Genomic DNA, 15,424 nt, shown 5'->3' on the forward strand with positions numbered 1-15,424 from the left:
AAACTATTAAAAAGCATTAGCAGAGATAAAATTAATCCTCATTTGGAGAAGCAAGGATAGCACAGATTTGTTAAAGGCAAATCATGTCTGAGCAAGCTGATTGACTTCTTTAATGAGGTAATAGAGACAGTTGATTAAGGAAGTGTAGTAGATGTTGTACATATGAAATTCCAAAAGGCATTTAATAAAGTACCACTTAACAGACCTATGCAGAAAATAGAAGCACATGGGATTGAAGCGAAGATGCTAATTTCAATGCGTAATTGGTTAAGGGATTTGTTATGTCATGAATGCTGAACCTTACAAGATGATCATGTTTTAAAATGTTCCCTTTATGTTAAAGTAAAACAATACGTTGTGAAAAGATGGATGATGAATTCCTTATAAACACTTAAATTAGGGAAATGTGCACGTTATATCTGGGAATGTCAGAGAAACTCAAACAGACACCTATTGAGGTGTTGGGTGGCAGATTTTAGCCTTTCACAATATCTCACAGAACAAAGAACAACTGCTGCGGTGACGTACCTGGGAAAGAATTGGAACTCTCTCAGGGACAGGTCTTTGCTGTTCTGTAAGAAGTGATAGGGAGCTGAAGTAAAGCTTTTTATGGAGAAAACAGCTTTCAGAGCCAACTAAATCGTTCGAAGGGATTGGATACAGGAATCTCTGGAATCCTGGATTGTCAGGACTGTTGTAACCTGAGGAAGAGTTGGATTCGTCGAGGTGTGCCGTGTTGATGATAATTGTATCCAGGATAATTCAGGTGGAGTGGAATGATTGTCCAAGGACACTGGAAATTTCAACCTGGTGTTGGAGGGAGAGGTGAATGTCTTTTGGGGAGCTGAGAGTGACTTTGTGACTATTCCTTTAATGCTACATTTTTGCCAGAAGTGCTGCGTAAAGTAAAAGCAATCTGTAAGATGTGTTTCGGTTGTGTTAGTTAATGTGAAACTGACCATTTCTTTAGTTTGGTGTGTCAGTTGCCTGTTAATTTATATTTGATCTTTGTTGGTTTTGGCTTGTTTGTTACAGTTAAAGTCTTAAGAAGTGAAATCTTATCCATTGGTTTATATCTGTTGGTCATTTGTGAAATTGATCTCTTAAAATGTTATCTGTATTTACGGGGATAGTAACAATTACCAGAAGCACCAAATGGAGATGAGACATTTCATCACAAGAAGAAAAGATCATAATTATAACTGAAATTATCCTGCACATTTATTTCTTGGATGGAAGAAATGGAACAAGGCTTCCCTTGACTGGAAAGGGTATGGGAGACTAGGCCAGCTCAGGTAAAGTGCTGGTCAATCTGCTGCTTTCAAGGAGGTCTGGTGCTGGCAGGGTCGTTTGTGGAACCACACAGTCCAAAGTGGGTGCAGCCAGCTACACAAAGCACTTGGGGAAAGCCTGTTATTTCACCAAATTCCAGAGACTCTCTTGTTTGTGGATATCCATAGGGAACCTGATGACGTTCTTAACCTTTGCAAACAGTGCATTTGTTACTTGTGTGATTCCGACATGCACTTTAGACTGTTTGATGTTCATGATGTCTCCTGCTGTGTCCTGGAATCAGGTGAAGCAGTGCAATTGTCACTTTGTCTGGCATAGGGAAGGTAGTACATTGCTGTGGCAGTGGGCTACGGTTCTCATTTGAGAAGGTTGCTGGAATTTTACCAGCCCTTTGGCAACAGACTAGGTGGTGAGAAGGCTGGCAAAAAGGCATGGGAAGATGTCTGGAGAGGTGCTTGCAGTCTCTCTGCCACCATACCATTTTGCCAGTGCTGTGAATGTTGGCAGATCAGGTGCCTGGCTTGAGGCCAACTAAACGTCCTTAAAAACAAAAAACTGCGGATGCTGGAAATCCAAAACAAAAACAGAATTACCTGGAAAAACTCAGCAGGTCTGGCAGCATTGGCGGAGAAGAAAAGAGTTGATGTTTCGAGTCCTCATGACCCTTCAGCAGAACTGAATGAATGTTAGGAAAGGGCTGAAATATAAGGGTACCCGCTTGTGCCCCAGCTATGCCTGTCTCTTTATGGGGTATGTGGAACATTCCTTGTTCCAGTCCTACTCCGGCCCCCTTCCACAACTCTTTCTCCGGTACATCGATGATTACTTTGGTGCTGCTTCGTGCTCTCGTCGGGACTTGGAAAAATTTATTAATTTTGCTTCCAATCTCCACCCCTCCATCATTTTCACATGGTCCATCTCTGACATTTCACTTCCCTTCCTTGACCTCTCTGTCTCAATCTCTGGTGATAGACTGTCCACCAATATCCATTACGAGCCTACCGACTCCCATGGCCAACTCGACTACAGCTCCTCACACCCCGCTTCCTGTAAGGACTCCATTCCATTCTTTCAGTTCCTTATCCTCCATCGCATCTGTTCTGATGATGCTACCTTCAAAAACAGTTCCTCTGACATATCCTCCTTCTTCCTTAACCGAGGTTTTCCACCCATGGTCGTTGACAGGGCCCTCAACCGTGACCGGCCCATCTCCCGCGCATCCACCCTCACGCCTTCTCCTCTCTTCCAGAAACATGATAGTGTCCCCCTTGTCCTTATTTATCACCCCACCAGCCTACGCATTCAAAGGATCATCCTCCGCCAACTCCAGCATGATGCCACCACCAAACACATCTTCCCTTCACCCCCCCTGGCAGCATTCCGTAGGGATCATTCCCTCCGGGACACCTTGGTCCACTCCTCCATCGCTTCATCGCCCCCTACTGCTCAACCCTCACCTGTGGCACCTCCCCATGCCCATGCAAAAGATGCAACACCTGCCCCTTCACTTCCTCTCTCCTCACCGTCCAAGGGCTCAAACACTCCTTTCAAGTGAAGTAGCATTTCACTTGCATTTCCCCCAACTTAGTCTGCTGTATTCATTGCTCCCAATGTGGTCTCCTCTACACTGGAGAGACCAAACGTAAACTGGGCGACCGCTTTGCAGAACACTTGGGTCTGTCCACAAGAATGACTCAAACCTCCCTGTCGCTTGCCATCTTAACACTCCACCCTGCTCTCTTGCCCACATGTCTGTCCTTGGCTTGCTGCATTGTTCCAGTGAACCCCAACGCAAACTGGAGGAACAGCACCTCATCTTCCAACTAGGCACTTTACAGCCTTCCGGACTGAATATTGAATTCAACAACTTTAGATCTTGAACTCCCTCCTCCATCCCCACCCCCTTTCTGTTTCTTCCCCCTTCCTTTTGTTTTTTCCAATAATTTATATAGATTTTTCTTTTCCCACCTATTTCCATTATTTTTAAATCTTTTATGCCCTGCTAGCCTTTCCACTCCACCCCCACTAGAGCTATACCCTGAGTGCCCTACCATCCATTCTTAATTAGCACATTCGTTTAGATAATATCACCAAAATCAACACCTCTGTGTTCTTTTGTTCTTTTGTCTGTGACATCTTTTGATTATCTGCTCCTGTCACTGCTTGCTTGTCCCTACAACCACCCCAGAACCCCCCAACTTCTCCGCGCGCCCCCCCCCCCCACCGACCTTAAACCAGCTTATATTTCACCCCTTTCCTAAGATTGACTTAGTTCTGCTGAAGGGTCATGAGGACTTGAAACGTCAACTCTTTTCTTCTCCGCCAATGCTGCCAGACCTGCTAAGTTTTTCCAGGTAATTCTGTTTTTGTTTTAAACATCCTTAATTGGCCACTTGTGCCTCTGCAGGCATTTTGCATGTATTGGATGGGAAGGAGCCGCCATCAAGTGGGGAGACCTGGTGGCCTCCCTACAGGTTCCAATGGTGGTAGGAGGCATTCTTTATAGCCCGCGGAGGGGTCACCCCAGCGATGGGTGCCTTGAGGCAATGGCGCTGCCAGTGCCTCATGACCTTCCCCACCCCTCGCACTATTGTTGGGGCTTTCATGCCTGGCCCCAGCATCCCCCAACCCCACTTACCTTTCTGCAATGGTCGCCAGTCATTGAGTTTTCCTCTGCTCATAGCTGCAGCCTCAGCAATGGCCACTCCAAGTGGTGGCACTGCTGAGGCTGCTGAAGCTGCCAGCCCTTTAAAATTGGGCCAGAGGATTGGGCCATTGTCCTTAATTGGATGCTGTCCCTGATGGCAGCCACTTAGTTAGCTGCTCCCAGCAGCATGCCTCTCTGGTTCTCGCCACCAGCCAAAGCTAGGCTGCCTCCCCAATTTGGCTCTGTTGGTAGAACTTTCTGCATGTAATCCAGCCTTATGTGTTGGTCACTTTATGTGTGAAGAACTACTTTCTGACAACAGCCCTTAATTTTTTTTTTAACCAATTCTACCTATGTTCTACAATTGTGATAAGACTTAATGTAATGCCCTAGATTTACTCCTATATTCCACATAGTATGATATACTTCAATAGGTTCCCTCCTAATTGCCTCCTATTAAGGCCGAAAAGACTGAATTTTTGCCCATCTGATAACAGGCTTCAAACTTTTGGCCCTTTCTTGTACTGCATACAGAGTGCTCAGATTGAATATTTTAGATGGGTGGCCCTGTTGCTTCGTTTCAGCATGATGGTATCTGTCTGAAACACGACTGAGATTGAAGCATTGTTCAGAATCCTATAGCTTATGAATTGCGACTCGCAATGACTGAACATGCCAACTGTTATTACAATATTACTACCAGGCCTATTTCATCCCACCTCCTAGCTAGCTCAATACCATTCTCTAAATAAGTTGTGTCTCATTTATGTTTTATTCAATGTGTAATGCAATGTGTATAGTGAATCTGATATAGTTCTGCTCATTTGTCTAGTCCTTTTGACTCTTTTTCAAGGCTTGTTTCCCCCATTTTTAACATTGCCTTCTTATTTTTCACATGTCACTGCCTTTCGCAAGAAATTGAGATATGGGGCAGAATCTGAAATGCCAAGAGAAAGTGGATTTGGATGTGGGTGGGAGGGTGTTAGGTGGTCAAAGCCCTGAAATTTGATGTCATGCCTGACATGATACTGCCCACTTCTGGGTTTAACCTGGGCAGGTTTGCAGATGAGTAGACAGCTCCCATGCAGCTATCTGGGTAAGTCATTACAATGTGAAACGAGACAATTAGCTTTGAATCTAATCCAGCATTCTGACTTTAACGGTCAATGGACAGGTTTCCCAAGCTGTCAGCTACTTGCTAAAGTTGAGCAGGCAATGGCACAATGGGGAGTGCTTCTTCAGGGAAGTTAACAAGCTGGGAAGCCTTCAAATAGTGAAACTGAATAGCTGCAGCCATTCCTTTAACCAAAAGTCTTTCCTGTGACAAATTCACTCATCCCATCTGCCCTCATTGATTAATTGGGAAACCTGGAAGCGGGAAGCTCATGCTTTGGCTGTGTAAAGAACCATGGAAAAGTCCGTTTGAATTGCAAATGGGTTGCTGATGTGCTACTGGTTTTCCCACTGCATAGGGGTCTATTCAGTTCAGATTCCCCCTGCAGGGCTGAATTTTGTGAAGCCGAAAGAGGGAGGCGACACCATTTTAGCCAGTGGCATGGCCTGAGTAGGCATTTCACCGGAGGCAGTTAGTTAAGTGGCTGATATGATTAAATGGACTATCCGCTTAAGGACGGTGCCAGGCCCTGCATGGAAAGAGTGCATCAATGGCTGGGCACTCACAAAGAAAGTCAAGTCGGGTTGAGGGAAGCTGGGTCCAAGCAGGCAAACAGGCCCTCGTAATCAGGTGTGGGAGGGGTTTAGGTGGAAGGGATCGTGAGGCACCAGTGGTGCTGGTAGAGATCCCTCCATGGGCCATTGAGTGCCCATAAAGGAGGGACTCACCCTGGCCTAGAACCCACTGAGAGGCCACCAGATAGTGGGTAGGCCCCTAAATGCTGTCAAAATGCCAGCAGAGGTGGGGAGTGCCCCTTAATTGCCTCCCAGTAGGTAGCCAAGCTGCCAACTTTTCCACTGCTGGCAAGTGGAATTGTGACAGGAAGAAGGGACCTTGAAAAGAGCCTTGAAAATTCCAACCATCATTTTATTTCCATGACTGCTTTACTCAACACTATCTTATTGCTTTTAAGTACTCTTCAATCCTCAGTATTTCCTAATAATTCTACTATTTAGCACATGAAATATCATTAATAGTGCTATTTTTATTTTGTGAACATATGTGAAAGGTTTTACATGGACTGAATTTTTTTTTAACTTTATTTTGCAGTTACTGTTTCTGGAGATATTTTGCACCTTATTTTCTGGAGATACTTTATAAGTTAAACTAATTATCATTCCATTGGCCCCATCACTTTATCCTGCATTAGTTTCCATTAAATCAATTATGTTAAAGCATCAGTGTAGTGATTAGAAACAGACAACTGGAAAAAGAGCAATGATTAACTATGATTGAGGACTTTACCATGTCAATAATGTTTAACATTATTTTACTTTTCTATTGTATTGTAGATATTGCAAATAAAGTCCTACTGGCTCTATTCACATGCGAGATGTTAGTGAAAATGTACAGCCTGGGTCTGCAGGCATACTTTGTTTCTCTCTTTAATCGCTTTGATTGCTTTGTGGTTTGTGGAGGAATCATTGAAACTATCCTGGTGGAGTTTGAAATTATGTCTCCTTTGGGAATCTCGGTATTTAGATGTGTTCGGCTTCTAAGAATATTCAAAGTGACAAGGTAAGATTTACAATATATAGCTTTTAATTATTTGTTAAACTTCATGCTCTATTCTATGTCATAGTTTTTTTTACTTTGGTTCTATAGGTTCAATTATTAATAGTCATATTGCATGTTGTATTTGAGACCTTTGAACAGGGGTTGAAATGGATATTTATAATGGTTTTCACTTGCCATTTCCCCCCCACCCCCCTATTGTACAACGTACGAAATACCAAATATAGAACAGTATCTGTAAAACACTGGCTGAACTGCTTTATTTCACAGTTCTGCTCCTCAGTTCAGGGAGACAGAGCAACCAGACAGTAATCTTCTCAAGGTGAAACACAGCCAGAAGCATGCAAAGTTCTTTTCAAATTTTCACCTCACACACCTTAATATTGAAGCAATGCTTAACATTACAATGATTAAATATATTCAAATATCAAGGTAATCTTATTACTGTAATAGTGTCCCTTAGCACACCATAAATAAGGTCACTTGTCTAGGCACGTGCATCATCTGCAAACTGCCAGTAATTTACTCATCTATCAGGGACCTTTCTGTTTATATACTTTTTTTCACACATCATTAATTAACTTTGTTTTGTTTGTAACACAAGTATTGAAATTCCCATTTTCAAAGCTTTTGTATGGCTTAAAACACATTCTTTGAGCGGGCTGTCTGCCAATGGTTGGCCAGTTTGATTTTAAAAAGAGTCTAGGACCTCACTGGGATAATAGCATATGAATTCTTAATAATTAAGAACAAAGTGGTAGAAATACTCAACAGGTCTGGCAGCATCTGTGGAGAGATAAGCAGTCAATGTTTTGAATTGAATGTGACTTCTTCAGAACTTAAGGAAGGTAGAAATGTAATGTTCTCAAAAGAGGGAGAGGAAGAATAAAAGGGAAGACCTGGGATAGGGTAAAGGGTAGGAGAGATTAAAGAAAAAGATGTAATGGTACAAAAAACAAAAGGAGTGGTAATGGTTCTAGTAAAGAAACAAAGCATTTGTCTAAAACAAAAACAGAAATATCTAGAAAAACTCAGCAGGTCTGGCAGCATCGGCAGAGAAGAGCAAAGCCGATGCTTCGAGTCCTCATGACCCTTCAACAGAATAGAAAGCAAAGCATTTGTCTAAATTGATACTCAACTGTAAGTGGCAGATAAATCCTTAATTATCAGGGGTTAAAAATGTTCAACTTTCCGTAGCATTTATAAAAGTTAAGAAATTATATATAGTGGCACCTAGTAATATCTAGTTACTTTGCTGGTTTCCTACTGAATGGATTCATGTTTCCCTCCGCTGGGACTTTTCAGGATAATTGGAATGTATGTGGGGGTGGGGATAAAAATAACGGTGTATGGCTTTTCATGCAACACTCTGTCTGTGGTAATGGAAAAGTATTGATAGTTGTTTTGAAGGGGCTCATGATTAGAACTGCTTTCTTTTTCCAGAAAGGGGTTACAGTGGAGTGTGAGGTTATTAAGGGAATAGAAAAACTGCAGAAGGAACAATCTAGTGTAATTATTTCCTTTCCTATATCAGAATCTTAATATGTGACTTACCTATCTACATATACAATATTTTAGATGCAATTGAATTTTTTTCCCGGTTACCATCAACAGTAAATGGAATAATCAGAACTGTGCAGTTGTATATAGCACTGCATTCACCTATTTTATGAATAGATTAATCACAAATTCTGAAGTTTCATACCTTACAGTCATGAGATTATTTTGAAACCAGTCTTCTAATGATGTAATTGTGTTTTGTTAGACACTGGCAATCACTGAGTAACCTGGTGGCCTCATTGCTGAACTCAATGCGATCCATTGCTTCCCTGCTGCTTCTGCTTTTCCTATTTATTATTATCTTTTCACTGCTGGGAATGCAGCTTTTTGGTGGCAAATTTAACTTTGATGAAACACAAACAAAACGGAGTACCTTTGATAACTTTCCACAAGCTCTTCTCACTGTATTCCAGGTAATTATACTTAATTAACCAATAAAGAAGGAAGAGTTCCTTTGTGCGCTACATGTAACAAAGCTATATATTCCTTCTTCATAAATGGGTCTACAGCTTCATTGTATGTAGCATACAGGGAAAATATTTTCCTTGTGTTTTCACATGAGTATGACAGAAAACCAATAAGGAGAATCTATTGAGTTGTGAAATGAGGTTTACATATAGGCAAGGATGGGAAAAGCAAATACAAATTTGAAATTGCATTTAAGAAGAATTAGTTGGTCATTACAGGGATTTTGCCAAAGCCTACCTCAGCAGTGGGGAGTTTCACTCACAAAAACCATAGATCAGTGATAGTGCTACAGTGTTGCAGCCTCAACCCTCTGAACTGTGCTCCTGGTGGTACAGGATTACCCTTTTGACGTCATATTTTAGAAAATTATTTTCGAGAAAGCATGGATTATTTTGTATAATAGTATATAGTAACAAAATCTAATAAAAAATAGTGCAAATACACACCATGTGGGAGTAAGGTGTCAGATTTATTTTTGATGATCCCTAGTCTCAGCTGTCTACACAGGGAAGTTCATTAATACATTTTAATTATATTTGCTAAGTAAGAGAAATCATCAAAAACTATTGGCTGCTTCATTTTTGGACAGTTTCCAAAGATAGTGCTGGGATTTCGGAGTTTACAGCCATAGTCCCTGGTGACAGTTCATTGCAGAATAACATGTAATTTGCCTCTGTTGGAACATAGTATTGAGATGGTTAAGCACAGGTCCCAGCTAAGTGGCACAGCTGATATTTCATGAGTAGTATTGATTGAACATTTAGGTATTTATATTGCCTTTCACCATATAGAAAATACATACAAAATGCCACTTCAAAACATAAAAAATTAAAAAGACAGGATTATATTGTACACACAGATGTAACAGGTCTGAAGTGGCCTGATGCCAAATCTGCTCAGTTTTCTCTAACGTATTTACATTTTTTGGTGCAATTCAGTGCCTCCCCATCATAAAGTTCTGCAATTAGGAAGTCAGTGGACTGTGGGTTCAAACCTGTATCACAGTACTCCATGGCATCACAACAAATTGGTGCTCAACATGATGTTCATCATGTACTCCCAGCATCTGATTCAGTTAAAAGTGAAGGAAGAATAGTTTTCTGTTATGTATAATTAATTTGTTACATTTTCAATATTAATTTGTTAATATTAATACAAGCTATTATAATACATTAAAAGTTGGGAATATTTAGTACTAATTTTGTCGATATTCGGTTAAGAAAATGTTTATGGATGTATTCTAATAGATTTTAACTGGCGAAGATTGGAATATGGTGATGTACGATGGAATTATGGCATATGGTGGACCATCCTCCTCAGGGATGATAGTTTGTATATATTTCATCATTCTGTTCATATGTGGTAATTGTATCCTTCTCAATCAGTATGACCGATAAAATTATCATTTTTCAGTATTAAAAATAAAGCAATACTTTTTCCTCCAGTCATTATTGTTTGTAAGTCGACCAATGTCTATATAAAGTCGGTTTTCTCCATTTATACTCATTCTGATTTTTTTCACCACTAGCATTAGCAAACAGATGAAAATGTTACCAAATTCTATTTCACCTTCTTCAGTTTTTTTTAAATGCAATCACATGTGTCAAAGCTGGAATCATCTGCTTTCTCTGGTGGCAGGCTTGGAGGTGGGAAGGGCATTGGTGGAGTACCTAAAGCCCACTCGCTTCCCACCTCTGACACAATTAAGTTGTGGGTGTGAAGGCCCATAGTCGACCTTCCCACCCTGCTGCCAATTGAGTCCCATAAGTGTCCAATTAATAACCACTTAAATGGGCCTCAACCCAGCTGCAGGCAGGACTGTTGCCTTGCAACTAAAATCGCGCAGCCAGCTTGTCGCCTCCTAGATGGGCTTCCTCCATCAAAGGCACTCAGTGCCTGATTGAGGGACTGGACATCAGGAAGGGGGGTGGTTGGGGGGGCTGCTGAGAATCACCTCCCCCTCACCCTTGCTGCTGACCACCTGCACCTGTGACCCCCCCCACCCCACTTATTTATATTATATTACTTACCTGTGGCCAGGGTTGCTCCATGATCCTGGAATTCCAGTAACTGTCCTTCTAGCAGCAGCCACGGCCTCCCCAGTGGCGCTGTTGAATGCATGAACTGCCAGCCAATCAGAGGCCGACAGCTCTCAGTAGGCAAGACTCCTGCCTTGGGACTCTTGATTGTAGGGGAAGGCCTGCTGCTGGCGTCGGCACTGCCTGATGGGCTTGTGGTTCAGCAGGCCTTCCTGAAAGGCAGCACTAGTCTCTCACTGGTACCCCAGGCAGTAGGCGAGACCCCCCTACCTCCACCGACCCTTCAACAAGGTTCCACCACATATTTCTATGCCAGGAGAGGCAACAGAGATGATTTTAATCCTGCTCATTCAGCAGAATGGAGAAAATAGATGGTTAAAATGGTGGTTGGGCACTTCCCAGTAAGTTCTTGACTTGTTCCTGCCTACTGCTATTTTAACATGTCATGGATGCTTTTTGTCCATCCTAGTGGTTGTATATTGCACTAACGTCCCTGGGGCTCAGTTGGCTGGACAGCTGGTTCGTGATGCAGAGTGAAGCCAACAGTGCAGGTTCAATTCCTGTACTGGCTGAGGTCATCCTTGAAGATTCAACCTCACCCCTTGCCTGTGGTGTGGTGACCCTCAGGTTAAACTCACCACCAGTCCTCTCTAATGAGAGAGCAGCCCCTGGAACTATGTTAACTTTTGCTAACACCCCTAGTTAAAATTGAAGTTGAGATTTCTGTTGCTACTTATCTTTAAGAGACAACTGGAAGTACACATTTATTGTACACTTATTTGCAATGTCTAATAAATTTTACATTTGAACTGATCCATTTTATTTGCTGTTGTGGGTAGTGTCAGTTGTAAGATAATTTCTGTAACACTTAAGTTGTCAAATGGCATGTAATCCTCTTAAAATTGAAGTTGAACTATGAATCACTTTTACTAGATCACAAAAAGTGAATATCTTAAACTAACATAAATAATTTAGATGGTTATATTAACATTTTCCTTAAGTGATCTTCTCTAGACATCTTATTGAATGTCTTTTTGGCCATCGCTGTTGATAATTTGGCTGATGCTGAAAGTTTAAACACTGTACAAAAAGAAACTGAGGAAGAAAGAGAAAGGAAAAGAAGTGCCAGGTAATTAGTTAACATACTTTACAATAAGATCCCTACATGGTTCTATAGAAGCTAAATCTCAAGTAATTCTGCTGTCTAAACCAAACTTATATTAATTCAAACCTTAAACTTGTCTGACATTTCAATGGATTCGTCATTGCAAGATGTGTGCCACATGTGGATAAAGCACTTTTTAGTTCTTATCCTTTGTTGTTTATTCATGGAGAGAAAGAAAACAGGTCAGAATGTCTAATTAGCTGGTCACACTTTGATACTGCGTGTGACTGTGCAGAGTTCCAATTTACCTGGAAGAATCATGGCATTGAAAAGCAGGAGTTGTTCTGCAAAATAATAAGAAAAAAATAGGCAAATACCAATTAAATTAAGTTGTTCTTTGCTCAGTTAACTTGGATGAATCCGAATGGTTTTCTAACATCTGAGAAAAGAGAGAGAATACTCATGGAAGTCAGTTTGTAAAAGGTATAAATGTATATTGGGTGAGATATGAAGCTGCATTTCCATAGCCAAACTTCCAGGGATGTTCAAGAATCATACTCCTGCCGCATGGCAAGCACTGTTCACTGCCCCTGCTTTTTTCCTCTCATATCATAGAACTCATTTATAACTTTGAAAGGATGAAAGCTTATGTCTTGCTGCTATTTGGATCCAGAACTTTTTGGCTTAGAATATAATAATCTGAACTACTCTGTGATCCTAAACTTTAGATCCCACCACAAGTTTACACCATTGTTTCAACTTTCAGAGGACTATATTATGCTCACTCATACTAAGCACATCAAAAGCGTAATTCTTTTTGTATAAATGATGAAACATATCAATGTATCTTATTTTTAGAACTGCCAGTTCAGAGAAAAGAGAGGATGGGAAATATGAAATTGATGGAATAAGTGAAAACAATGACAGGAGAATGCTGACTGGCACTCAGGTAAATAAACTATCTTAATAAATTAAAGTTGAAAACTATATACTTTCAAATGATACAATGAAACCTTTGGTTATGACTGGAAATATTTTTGGAAGAAATAATTTATGATTATTGTGTTCTATAATGCTTGGAAGATTTCAATTGATGAAGAAGATAAGGATCCTTATCCGCCCAGTGATGTACCAGGTATGGAAAACAGATGTTTATTTTTATAAAGAAACTTATATGTATAAATTAATCTTTTGATACTACCTGAGAAACAGTCTACCGTACGCTGTGCCACTGAGTATTAGGATACAAATTTATGCATACAATTCTCCATATGTAGAGTTTGAAATCTCAGACTGACCTTCAAAGAAATAGAGGGAAAATTGGAAGTTGTGTTCATCTGGGCTATGGTCATACGCCTCCTAACAGCTAGAAAGAAAGAAACTTTTGAATTTTTTTAGTGCCTTTCATCACCTCATAAGATCTAAAGCCAAATTATTACTTTTGAAATGTAGTTATGCAGTTTTGTAGGCAAATATGGCAACCACTTTGCACACAAAGAGGTCCCACAAATTGCAGTGAGTTAGTTAGAGAACAGCATTAGCCTGGCACATGATTTCTTGAGCTTTCACTTAGTTTAGAAAAAGTCAGATAAGTATTTCCGTGGGGTGTGGAAGCGCAGTTGTTGAGCGTTTTCAAGATTTGAGATCGCTAGATATTTGGGCATGAAGGGAATCAAGAGATATGGGGTTGGGGAAGAAAAGTAAGGTTGAGGTGGAAGATGAATCATGATTTTATTGAATGGCAGTGCAGGCTTGAGAAGTAATGTGACTTATTAGCCCAGGTTTCTTATGTTCTTATGGTTGCACTGTGCAGTGACATTGCAAACCCATTGATTTCATTTGGTCAGTATTTCTGACAAATTGAAAAGATATTAAGCTGGAAATTGATATGTTTTGTGTCCATCTTTCAGGGTTCTTCCTTTCTGACTCTTGTCCAACTGATTTTTCTTTTACTATGGACAGTTTGACTGTGTTGAACAACAAAGCTAAAGCTAGGAGTTTCCAGTACCACCAGCAGCGGGAATCGGTGTGGGTGGGACCAGAAGATTTGGACAGCAATCAAAAGTCCATTTAATTTGGTTGAGAATTTCCGGTTCCACTGGTGTCGGGGCTGGAAAATCCTGTCCTAAGTCTGAACCTGTTCTCAACTGACATCAACAAATGCATATTTTCTATAACAGGGACTGTGGCTGATTTAGCCACAATACCAAAGGGGCTGAGGCTAATTGTAGCATCCATACTAGCATTTTGGCTGAGATCAGCCAGCTCACCATAGATTAGGAACAAGCTTAGGGGTTGACTTCAACCTGGAGTTGGTTTTGGACAAGCGGCTGCAGAACAGGTGCAAAATGCTTAACTTTGACAAAAGCTACTTTAGTGGCTAAATGACTGCAGTCTGGAGTACATACCCTGGATATGAGAGAAAACAGTCAGAACTACAAATCTCAGAGCTCACTTAATTTGAGTGTTGGTGTCCACAGGAAAGGTGATGTGTTAGTTGGCTCTGCTAGTTAAAGAATTGGTGACCATCTGCTATACATGCAGGCTGGAAGATTCAGGTGATGTCCCCTGTGACTGTGTGGAAAAGCTTGAGACAAAGGAGTTAGGGGTCGTGGTAACTTTGACAGACACTGGATAAGTATAAAAACAAAAAACTACGGATGCTGGAAATCCAAAACAAAAACAGAATTACCTGGAAAAACTCAATCGGTCTGGCAGCATTGGCGGAGAAGAAAAGAGTTGATGTTTCGAGTCCTCATGACCCTTCAACAGAACTGAGTGAATATTAGGAGAGGGGTGAAATATAAGCTGGTTTAAGGCAGGGGGAGAGAAGCAGGGGGGCGTGGGGGGGGTTGGTGTTGTAAGGACAACCAAGCAGTGATAGGAGCAGATAATCAAAAGATGTCACAGACAGAAGAACAAAGAGGTGTTGAAGGTGGTGATATTATCTAAATGAATGTGCTAATTAAGAATGGATGGCAAGACACTCAAGGTACAGCTCTAGTGGGGGTGGAAGACTAGACCACTAGAGCTTTACCTTGAGTGTCCTGCCATCCATTCTTAATTAGCACATTCGTTTAGATAATATCACCACCTTCAACACCTCTTTGTTCTTCTGTCTGTGACATCTTTTGACTATCTGCTCCTATCACTGCTTGCTTGTCCCTATAACCACTCCCCCCCACTTCTCTCCCCCCAACACCCCTCCCCCCCACCCCCCCACCTTAAACCAGCTTTTATTTCATCCCTCTCCTAATATTCACTGGATAAGTGTAGCCATCTGGGTTTAAACAGCAGGTCCTGTTGTAGGAGGCTGCATAGATTAGTGACAGCCTGCCTGGTGCACTGTTCTGATGCAGTGCTCTACAGTCAAGCTCAGGTACGTGACTTTGCCTATTGGTCCAATGGATTAGTTAAGGAGGCCCCCTACAAGCAGCCCCTTCATCTGTCTTCCAACAGGCTCAGCTGTTCCTCATCCTGATTGCTGAGGGTGCTGCTGCAGCTGCTGTTTTTCTTCCTCCAACTGTTACTCCATCCAAAGCAATGAAGCAAAAATGACACCCTTGATAAGTTGTGAGAGCTCAGTTAGGGTGAGTAAGACCAAACTAATAAAAACAACCTAG

At 41.3% G+C, this 15,424-nt stretch overlaps 1 protein-coding gene across 1 annotated transcript in view; it reads left to right on the forward strand.

Annotated features, from left to right (window-relative positions):
* Positions 1–15,424, forward strand: part of LOC121280566 (voltage-dependent L-type calcium channel subunit alpha-1D-like) — a 676,393-nt gene that overhangs the window by 330,694 nt on the left and 330,275 nt on the right. Inside the window, exons 13-18 of the mRNA XM_041192702.1 lie at positions 6,407–6,632; positions 8,395–8,602; positions 9,905–10,025; positions 11,711–11,825; positions 12,660–12,750; positions 12,885–12,937. Coding sequence (XP_041048636.1) covers positions 6,407–6,632; positions 8,395–8,602; positions 9,905–10,025; positions 11,711–11,825; positions 12,660–12,750; positions 12,885–12,937 — 814 coding nt within the window. The remainder of the gene's footprint in view (positions 1–6,406; positions 6,633–8,394; positions 8,603–9,904; positions 10,026–11,710; positions 11,826–12,659; positions 12,751–12,884; positions 12,938–15,424) is intronic.

The sequence above is a fragment of the Carcharodon carcharias genome, chromosome 7, assembly GCF_017639515.1.
Source record: "Carcharodon carcharias isolate sCarCar2 chromosome 7, sCarCar2.pri, whole genome shotgun sequence".
NCBI classification, from domain to species: domain Eukaryota; kingdom Metazoa; phylum Chordata; class Chondrichthyes; order Lamniformes; family Lamnidae; genus Carcharodon; species Carcharodon carcharias.